This window comes from Barbus barbus (assembly GCF_936440315.1).
Source record: "Barbus barbus genome assembly, chromosome: 39".
Classification (NCBI taxonomy): Eukaryota; Metazoa; Chordata; class Actinopteri; order Cypriniformes; family Cyprinidae; genus Barbus; species Barbus barbus.
Window position 1 is genome coordinate 3,391,497 of NC_136717.1, and position 11,522 is coordinate 3,403,018.

Genomic DNA, 11,522 nt, shown 5'->3' on the forward strand with positions numbered 1-11,522 from the left:
TGCAGATTCATATCATTTTTTTTTTTAAATCCCTCGCGGGCCATAGTTTGGACACCCCTGTTCTAGAACATCCTGTGCTTTCTCTATACCTCCAAAAGGATGCAGCCATTACATCATAATCATAAGACATGGAACTAAACTCTGCAGGGCTGCGGCCCTCCAGGAACTGAGTTTGAATTACCAGCAGAGACCCACAGGGTCCATTACAGTTTCCATTAAAACCAATATAAGTCCCATTATAACCAGTAAAACCATTACAAATCTTGTGATGCTGTCTATTGTTTTTTCAGCAGGGACGTGCCACACTGAACGTTCTAATCACACCGGTGTGATTGTAACAAATATAAAAAAATATATATTATTCGGCTGTTTTTTGTCTTTTGAAAGATGCATTCAAATCCACTCGGCTCAAAAATCTGTTTGAATGGGCATGACGCCGCTGCTTGTCACAACTGTACTGTTGAGGTTTTCAGATTTCCTGAAATAAATAATAAAATCTTTAATATATGTATATTTTAAAACAGTCTTTATTAATATTATATTTACTATCTATATATGAGTGGGTGAAATCCAGGCAGTCAAGACAGTGATGACGAAAGAGGATTTTATTTAATTGAAGTATGAGACTCCAGAAAAAAAATGCAGCCAAATTTTAATAATCAAAGGTAAAGAATATATCATAATACAATGATTATAATTAATAAAAATCAAATGAAAGAAGTAGAACTATAATCTGAGCCTTTATCTTAGTATCATCTAATCATCTGAGTTATATAGTAGGCTATCTTATATGAGCAGGAAAGGAATATAGGAATCCCCCGAGTAGCAAGAGCAGAAAATGAAACTGTTAGGAATAGGAAGTAGGAGTAGGGTATTTCCCATTATTAAAAAGATGGACAATTTCGGTTTTTACACACTTTAGCAAAATAAGCAAATCTAGTCTCTGCAGACTTGTTTGTTTAGCTCTTACAGTGATGTAACCACAGTACATTCAGTGCAGTAGATTCTAAGAAAACATGGATCTAATCAAATAGAACATCATCTACATAAATGATGTGAGATCTACAATTATGTAGCCAGGTGTCACGGCCGGCTCGCAAGCCGCGACAAAGAAGGAGATGACACGTTGAAGTAATATGCAAAAAGGAATAACATTTATTAAAGTAAAAATAATAAAGTAAGAGAACAGACCAAAAACGAGAACTAAACAACAACTAAGACAACAACAAAATGGCACTAGGGGAAAGCACCACGTCACAACTGAAGGGAGCTGCTTTTGTTTGGACATCTGTCAGGTTGCTTTTGAGGCAGATGTCCAAACAAAAGCCGGCCGTGACAAATGGGGGCTCGTCCGCTCGTTTGCTAACTTTTGAAAATTCCTGTTTTTGTCGACATGATTTGGAAGCGTTTTTGTTGCGTTCGGTTATTTTGTAATGAACTTGGCACGTTCATTAACTGAACGTAAAACCGGAAGAATGTTGTTTGGTTAAACGCTATTGTTTGGGAGGTCTTATTCGTCGTTTGGAAGGAAATGCGCGTTGAATTTATTTGTTTTGAGGACATTTGTTGCTGTATCATCAGTTAGCTGTTCTATGTTGTTTCTAAGAGGTAAGTGATTTTGCAAATCATATCGTGGTGAGAATATTGTTGATGTTCCCTTGTTAGGTGTAGCTGCTTGGTCCCTTTTGGAACAAGTAGGTAATGTAATTTTTTGTTATTTTTGTGTGGCGACCGTGAGTAGAGCAGTTGTCTCGGGAGCATGGCCGTGGTATGAGATAGTCGCCAGCGTGCTGGTTGCTTTTCTTGTACCAGCGGGAGTTGGTGCTTAAATACCCCTCGCCAGTAACCACACGAAGATTAAGGGTGAGTTAGTTAGTTGTTTTTTCCTATAGATAGGGAAAGGGAACTTTTTATTCCTACCACGTGAGGTTTGTGAATCACTATATTAATTGTAACGTATATTTTAAAGGAAGTATGTCTAATCTCGTAGAAGATTTTATTATTTCTCCCTCTGAAGTGTTACTTGAGTCGCTTACAAAAGATCAGTTGTTTAAAATTGCGGATCATTATGAAATTGAACTTGAAGATAAGAGATTAAAAGAGAGTACAATTAGGGAAACAATTAAAACAAACTTGATAGAACAAGCTATATTGATTGAATATTGATTGTCTGATACAGCTACTGCTAGTCAAATTAAACCACCAGTTGGCCTTTTAACTTTTGAACAGCAAGAAAAGTTATTGCTCTTACAGCTTGAACAGGAGCGTGTAAAGTTAGAAGTGGAGCGTGAGAGAAATAGAACTAAACAACAACTAAGACAACAACAAAATGGCACTAGGGGAAAGCACCACGTCACAACTGAAGGGAGCTGCTTTTGTTTGCCGGCATCAGCTCTAGCACAGGTGTAAACCATCAGTCATCATGACGTCACTCACTCCAACTCCAACCTACAAAACAAATAACAAAGGACAACCAAACCCACACAATATGATCCACACTGGGGTCATAACACCAGGAAAGATGGTACAAATGACATATCAGTCAAAATAAGTGGTGCAAAAACAAGCCCTTAAAGAAAAACCCCAGTAATAACAATCCCTTATGTAATTAGCATATAACCTTAACGAAAAGAAAGAAGAATCGATAAGAAAGTATTACATTCTGAACAAAGGAGAAAACATGACCAATAAGAAATAAATCATCAAAACAACCTTTGACATTCTTATACACTTGAAATTTGGATACAACAACATATACGGTATATATACACACACAGAATGTTTAACACTAATTGCATGATTATTTTGTTGTTCATTCAGAATGAATGACTGGAATCAATGAAAGTAAAATTACACAATTATCTCATGTAATCTGATCTCTTGTATCATGCATAACATGTTTAATTCATTTAATACAACATATCAGGTTTGGATATATGATTTTCTCTCTTTTCATTTAACGAGCTGTTGAAATACAGGTATGTTGTACATCATGCACAGAATTAAGACATTTTTTTTATTATTATTTTTGATGTATGAAAGTGTTTTTAAGCTTAGTTGTTGTTTCTTCAACTAACTGTAACCCCATTCTGACCAGGGCCATTGCATTAAAGGAATCATCTTTTCTCATTTCAGGTTTGTATTCTTTCAAATCCTCTGGAAGTGCTTCTCCTGTGGAAACCTTACTGATGGTTTCTGCTTTCTTCCTGACTTCCATTAAAGACTGAATGCGATCTTTAAATCCAGGCTTGTGTTCTTGTTTCTCAGACTCAATCATCAGATCAATGTAGTCAGGGGTGGAAAGAGGATTGGGCTTGAGAGCTATTTCCTGCAGCCGCTCCAAGGACTTTTGAGATTTTTCAATTAGTCTAGTCACAATTTCCTGGACAACCTGAAGCTCATTTTCAAGTTCTTTAAAGATCTTTTCTTTTGACATGACCTCTCCATGTGCATCCTCAAATCGCTTTTTTAAATCCTGATAAGTTTCCTTTCTGTTTTCTTGGACATACTCCCATCTGTATTTCTGATTAAAGTGCACATTCCAAACACACTTTCCTGGACAGACTCTACACTTTCCATCTGTCATGGCCCAACAACGATATCTATTTTTGTCGTTTGCAATATCGCATGTAGCATGACATGTGAAGTGACAAATTTGGCAGTTGCTCAAAAAGTAGCCTGTTTTGTTTTCAATCTGTTTTGGGACAGTTACTACTAATTCATATTCAAAATCCTTGTTGGCATCCATTTCAGCTTTGTGCTGCTCCAGAGCAGCTCTTGTCTTCTTGATTTCATCCAGTTTTGTCAGAGCAGCATTGATTTGGGGCTGGAGGCCTTCCACAAGCACTTCTAGCTGTTGCCGCTCCTTTAGGACCTCCCGTGTCAGAGACAGGCTCTTGGTTTCCATCTTGTTAAGAGATATGAAGAATCTTTTCATGCTAGAAAATCCCAACTTCCAGAACATTTGATCAAAGTTTTCACAATCAGAATCCTCATCCTCTGCAGATTTATTATTGGTAGCAAACACAGCAGAGTTGTTAAACTTGAAGTGAAGGGGTTCTCCAGACTCATTGGTAGAACATGGGACCTCAGAGACTTTAATCGCCTCAAGAACAGGAGGTGTTTTCCCATCTGCAAAAGTGACCATCATAATGATGTTTTCAGCAATATCCTTCCCAAATATGGAAAGAATGGAGTCAAAGATGTATTTCTGTGTGTGTGTCAGACGTGCAAGTGAAGCCTGTGCAACAAAACACACGGCATCAATGCAGTCAATTCCCTCACGGGCAGAAAAGAACTCCCGAATCTGAGCTATGATTTTCTGGTCATGTGAAATTCCTCTGGTGTCTCCGAAGCCTGGTGTGTCCACAATAGTCAGAGAATATGGAACCTGGAAACCATCCATGTGATTAATCTGATATGCCGTGATCTCTGATGTCTGACTTTCAGCCTGGGATTTCTGCTTCCCTTCATCTATTAGCACAAACCGGAAGTCGTCTTCCCATTGCACTCCCAGAATATAGTTGATCATGCTGTTTATTAGAGTGGTTTTTCCTGCACCTGTGGCTCCAATCATCATAATGGTCTTATTCAGTTTTTTATTTTCTTTCCCAAATGTCCTTCTTCTGCAGAATCCATCACTGTTCTGCCATGTTTCATACAGCTGGAGTTCAAACATTGGTAGATTTTCATTGTTTCCATCTTCTATTTTTCTACTCCATTTGTTCTTTATAATTTGTGCAACATTTAAGCCCCTTTCATTGCTGTGGTCTTTCATGGTTTTTCTGCTCATGTTTTCTGGTTATATTTAACTGTGGACTGGAGTCTTGTCTTTTTCTGACCTCTTTCCACCTCTGTTGGAAAAATAAATAGTTGTTAGTACTTCTGTAAGAATTACAGAACCTCAGACTAGAGACCTGCACTCCCGCGTGAGTACCACAGGACCCAACGCAACAGGGTGCGGCGCGGGGCAACTCTTGATGGGCGAGTGCGGGTGCGGGCGAGAAGAGACTTGTGTGTGTGCGGGATGCAGGAGAATAAAATTATTCGCGGGACTCCTGCAAAATAGAAATGATCTAAACATAAAATGTCTAAAACATATAAATTGTTATTTATCTGTTGCACAAAAGCAAAAGGAACAACTAATATTAAAAGTAAAATGATTAACATACGTAAGCTAGGCAGAGTTTCTATTTATAACGTGTTTAAAGGGTTGTGCAGTGCAGCCAATCACAGACTCAGCTGTTGATTTCTGGAAGGTATTGGCCAATCAGAGGTGACTCAGTGCTGAAAATGCGTGCTCACGAATCGTCTCATTTTAATACACGAAGTGTAGACATTGTGAAAGATTCATTGTGTTATAACAGAGCTTTATGAGATTGCGATGAACTGAGATGTCAACTGATAATAATGGAAGTGCTGCTCGCATTTTGCCATGCCTAACCATGCTGGCAGCAGCCCATGCTTGCTTTTCTGTTAAAAATAACAGTGGTTTGTGAATGTTGATGCTTAGCCTAAATAACTAATATTTTATTGGGAGCGTTTATGCTGGGATGTTGTGGAGTTTAGGCGATGTTACAGAAGCATTTAATGTAAATTTCTTCGATGTACAGAAAAAAAATCTATATAGATTACTTTTATGCGGGCGGGAGTGGGACAAAACATGAATGTGGGAGCGGGACCAGATAAGATATACATTATTTCTGCGGGAGCGGGCAGGCGCAGGTCTCTACCTCAGACACTTTGAACTTCTAAGATGGACAACACACACACACACACACACACACACACACACAGTGCATTAACATACAGACATCTGTTTCCACATACCACTGAGAGAAAATGTGGGAAACGCCTCTCTCACATACACATCAGTTCCTTTTCATCCCCTTCCTTCCCCTCACCCATCCTTCCCTTCACTCAACTCACTCAGAATGGTCAATAGTAGAATATAATGTTCTACATTAATGCAAGTGATATTTACAGTCATTATCTGATATCATTTGAATTGTCTCAGGGCATCTGGTACAATGGTCTCATTCTTACAAGAAGTAAACTAAAATGTAATACAGATCTTAAGAGTTTAGAGATATTTTGCATACTGTAGAGGGTGGTCACTTCCCATGCTTTTCATGAAAAATTATCTTTTGTCCCAAAAGGTGTCAACTCGATCAATACAAATTCCAATTGTTAGTTCCTGTCTCCATTTCGGAGGATGTTGGTCTTGGGCTGAGTACTTAAGGAAATCTTGCAAGAAGATCAGGGTGATTCTGTAGCCAGAAGCCCGTAGTGTGGTGTCTCTATACTTCACACTATGTATTTCTATAAAGTCAGGTATGCATCTTTTACTCATAGATTTATCTTTGAGAATTCACTGTTTTGTATTGATATGATTTGATCTCTCTGAATTGGCTATGTAATTGGCATAACACATACAGTATTTACCTGACTGATAATAAATTATTACATTTGACCTTATTCTGCTTTGCTCTGTAATTATTGACTCTAGTAGATTACGTTGTATCCTTGTTAGCAACATGAGCACCCGAATGAATGAGTAAATATAAAGTCAGGAGTTAACTAGAATAATCAAATATCAGAAGAATACTAATTAGAAATAGACAAACGACCAATTTGCATTTCAACCTGTAGGATATCAGAGACTGAATCAGAACACTGAAACATGAGAAGCTGAGATTCCAGAAAGAGAGGCTCCAAGAAACAGGATATCATAAATCTGTCCGGAGTCCTAGCTCCAACTAGCTGAAGCAAATCCCAACTAGCAAGCTCTCTTTCACCAAACAACTTACAACCTTGAGACAAACTAACACTTATTGATAATTCCAATTCAAGAAGGAGACTGTCAAATTTGTTGCAAGTAATCAAGACTGATGTTCACACGTGAACCTGTGATAGAAAATCATTAGCTACAGACTCTTTCGGGCGTGTCTCCACACATAAAAGACCGTCCAAACCAACATTCCTTCGTTCTCCTTAGAACTATACAAATACTTTATTTTTCATATGCACATAAAATCATCCTAAAAGGACATTTTTATGCAGAACCCCACATATGATTTTAATATCCTTGTTTTAATCACTCATTGTGTATGTCTTGCTTTTAATCATTATTGAATAGCTCGAGCCTTAAAGATAAATATTGCATATTTAGTATGTATGAGCTCGAAAATCCATGATGTGAATGTTTCTTCCAATCAATTCTTTGTCAAAGGCATCATAGTCTTATTATGAAATCATGTTCAAAAAGGTATACTTGGCCAAAGCTTGTAAAATTCGGACCATGTGACTGATAACAGGCTGATTTATGATGTGAAGAACACACCCTAGCTAAGCAAGGACAGTGTCTAATTGGTCAAGGCGTCCAGATAGGACGGTCCAGAAGCTGAGTTTAAAACCTCAGGACATCCTCCATTCTCTCTCTTACATCTCTCTTGGCTCTTACCCCTTTTACGCTCTCTCTGACTCTCGTCCCTCTCACCGCGTGCGTGCTGCCCTTTGAGCATGCTCAGGCCTCATGTGCCATAATGAGAAGGAAAACAACTTAGTCTCGTTACATCATTTTATTTTTATTCTTTTACTTTAGTTTATTTTCTTTCCGTGGAGTTTTGTGTTCTAATGTAAGTTTGTAAGTCCAGCTCCGACCCGTTTCAAACTTCAACCAGAAAGAACTCTGCATCCTCAGACAACGCCCAAGAGACATCACTTCAAAGACTACTGAACTTCCAGACAATCAGACACTTCGGGAAACCCCCTGTCTGCAACGAGGACACAACCCCGTTACGCAGGCGAAGCAAGCAACACACACCTCCAGATTCTAACAGGTTCTAATTGGTGTATTTAATATAAATTTTAGCCTCATTGAGAAACTCAAAGCGAGGCTTAAATAAGTGATTGATGGTTGTTCAGGTCTATGCAATAGAACATATTGCTGTGAACTTGGGATTTCACATTTTCATTCTCTTAAACTCATCCTTTCCTCACTTTCTCTGTTTCTGCAACGTGTGAACGTGTGAATGCTTGTGTTCATGTGTTAGATTAGTTTATGTCTTAGGTTTATATAAATAAAATCTGATTTATATTTTAAAAGAGAAGTATCTTGTGTTTTCTGCTCACAAGTTAATGCCTTAATCTGTCGATTTCGTTACTGTGCTATTTAATAGTATTTTCACTATATTTTGGATTTTAATATCCAGTACAGAGTTTGTCATACGGCTCGTTCAGTGAATCGCCGTAACACTGATTCTGTTCAAATCCCTATAAAATCATAAATGATTCCCTTTGAGCTAAATTAAACTATTTGTTTAAATTACGTATTAATATTATATGTAATAACCTTACAAACCCAAATTCGAGGTCATGATAAAATGAGGTCAGATTAAATAATGAAATAGAGCCAGATTAGAGTTTAAATTAAATTAAAGACATTTGCGCACTGAAAAGACCAAACACGCAGGAAACCTTCAGCCACCGTTGGATACCTTCTTTGGGACAAATGTGTGGACCTTACACTTCCATTTATAAATACAGTATAGAAATGAGGTGAGTACAGCCCTGTGCAATATCACTAAAATTAACATTATTAATTAAGAAATTAAGAAAGTTTGAAGAACATTGCTTTTTTTTTTTTTACTAAAAATATTTAAGTATTTCTTTAATTTTCTCAACCAGGGGGCTATATTTCAATTTCTTTAAAATCACAGTGATTATTACATTTTGAACAGTGATGTATATTTCAATTAAACATACAAACAATATGTGGTCTATAATTAATCCCAATTGTGATTTTTGCCAAATATAGTAGATTTGTTTTACTTTACTTTTAGTCATTTAGCAGACGCTTTTATCCAAAGCGACTTACAAATAAGAAAAAGTAACTAAAACTATGTAAGGTCTGTTTTTGGTTTTGTTTCTTTGTCTTTTATTTTGAAGTTTAGTTACAGTTCCTGTTTGTGTCATGCTTCCCTTGCCCTCATGTCTTCATGCCATTAGGTGCATTCGATTTGAAGCAGCGCTGCGCAGAATGATCACTATATGACATCAAAGCACCACGAGAGCGATTCGAATGCATAGGATCCATCTGCTCTTTTATCACTCTTGCGGTACTTGATGTCATACAGGGATCATTCTGTGATGTCATACAGTGATCAGCACTGCTTCGAATCGAATTAAATGTTCAATGTGTCATGAGGTGCGTTTGACTTGAAGCACGGCTACAGACGGCGATCAACGAGAGTAGCCGCTTGCAGTCAGGGGCAGAGTTGAAAACGGATGTGTCAAGCTGGACACTTTCTGATCCCGTTAGTGACACTCACGTGGTGTTTGCATACTCTATCAAATATGAAGTGAATAAAATGCAATTTGTCAAATACACAGACGTTTCTGAAACGTTTTCATGGGCAACAGAAACACTTTTTATATAACTTACTGCTTAATACAGTGCCATCTGCTCAAGAATAAAGTTCAACGTAAACTATTTAAATACTAATAAAGTGGGGGTATGTATGCTTTCATCAGTGTTTTATGATAAACGTGACTCAATATAACACTGCGACTACAGTAAAAAAGCTTTTACTGCTCTTAAAACAGATTTGTGAGCTGTATTGGATTTGAAGACGTTAGAAACACACGTCGTTGTTGTCATGTGGTGAATTTGGCCAATCGTGAAACAGCTGTGTCGTCATCAGCGCTCCCGCAGCCGCTCTGGAGAAATTGCGCCGGCTGAGTCAGCTCTCGAAACGCTATCGCGGTACTTTGATGCCACACGTGACAGTGACGTGTGGTCGGTGCCGGTTCAAGTCGGACTAAATTTCTAACCGGCATGCACTGCTTCAAGTCAGCCGCCGATCGGTGTGCTAAGTGCTGCATGAAGTCGAACGCACCTATGTTCTGTTTGGTTGTCCAGGTCATGTGTCTTGTTTCCCATTGGTCTGTTCTTGTCATGTGACCCTTTTGTCCTTGCCTTTGCTCTTGTGGTGTATTGATGTTGTAACCAGCTGTTGGTGAGTCTAGCCTGTTTCATGTCTTGCCTGTTTCATGTCAAGCCTGTTTTATGTCAAGTCTGTTTGGATTGTTTGGATTTCACTTTTGTAAATAAACTGCACTTGGGTTCATCACTACGCTCGCCTTCAGTGGACTATTTACAAACTATAAGTTAAAACTCTAAATACTATATATACACATTTAAGAAATTAAATAAAAATAACAAATGCATACAACAACATTTAAAAACTAAACATTTAAATTAAAACAAAAAATAAAGCTAAAAACAATTAAAAATATTAAAACAAAAGGTATGAGTACAATGATTTTAACATAACACTAAGCCAAACACCCATATATATATATATATATTATTTCATTTCCTTGTAGTATGTTGAAGTACTATAATAACTCAAATGAAATAACACTAGTAATAACTAGTAGACTAGTTTTAGTAATCTGTACAGTCTTAATATCCTACACAGTAGTTATTTTGTGAATGTTTAACACGTTTTAGTAATATTTACTGGAGAACAAGTCATATAAAAATTAAAAGGTATATTTAAAGGTGTTTTTGTTTTTTTTGTTTTTACAGAGTTAAAATATAACTATATATAAATATATATTATTGCTTTGGCTTTAATGACATTCATCACACTTAAAGAAAATTCAGTATGAACCACTTTAAATATATATTTCAAATATATTTAATATTTAAACACATTCACATTCTAGTAGTTCTGATAATGTACTCACCTTGACAGTGCTCTGTTTTTTTTTTTCGGTGATTGCAGCCGATGACTGTTTGTCTTAAAAATAATGAAAAAGAATGTTAAATTAGAATTTAACTGTCATTCCTCAAGCTCCGACTCGTTTTCTTCATCCTGAGTTCTAGATTATTGAAATTTTATATCTGCAGCAACTGTAAGAGATTTTCTCTCAAGAAAAAAGATCAACTCAGAAGGTTAAACAATTCTAAGAAAATATATACAGAACCTTCTAACATCAAGGCTTTGTCAAACTACTTGCAAGAGTAGAACAATTTGTTTGTGTTACAAAGTAGCAAATGCAGTGTTTATTCATCAGTTAATATAATACTTTTTTAAATTTAATCTTAAAATCTCTTATTCAACAAGGACCAGCAAGCATAACAGCCAAAACAAAGATGATCATCATCCATACTGAATATAATCTAAGACCTAAATTTATATAAGAAAAGTTTATATTTTGAGTATCTAAGGTGAAGTGAAGGCAAAAAATACTTACTGTTATCTGTTATTTTGGTTTCCTCTTGAATCTGCTCTTCATCTGTAGCTGCAAAAACCCTCTGCATTGGATTTTATATTATATGCTGCTCCTCCCCAAAAAGGGGAGGAAAAATACTTTGACAGTTTTGTTTTTGTTTTTTTCATTCCAGTAACTATAGGGCTTTATAAGAAGCTGACTGGCATTTTAGAAGTTTCTTGGCAGACCAATAGACAGGCCTCGAATGGGGGGGTGGGGGCATTACCCTTGTTGAAAAA

General features: G+C 36.9%; 1 protein-coding gene across 1 annotated transcript; it reads right to left on the reverse strand.

Annotated features, from left to right (window-relative positions):
* Positions 1 to 591: 591 nt before the first annotated feature.
* Positions 592 to 11,312, reverse strand: LOC306858878 (uncharacterized protein). Its single transcript, XM_079399652.1, has 3 exons — positions 11,266 to 11,312; positions 10,756 to 10,808; positions 592 to 4,853 (listed from the first exon to the last, which is right to left on the reverse strand). The coding sequence occupies exon 3, from the start codon at positions 4,790 to 4,792 to the stop codon at positions 3,023 to 3,025; it is 1,770 nt and encodes a 589-aa protein (XP_079255778.1). The 5' UTR covers positions 4,793 to 4,853; positions 10,756 to 10,808; positions 11,266 to 11,312; the 3' UTR covers positions 592 to 3,022.
* Between the last annotated feature and the right edge of the window lie 210 nt (positions 11,313 to 11,522).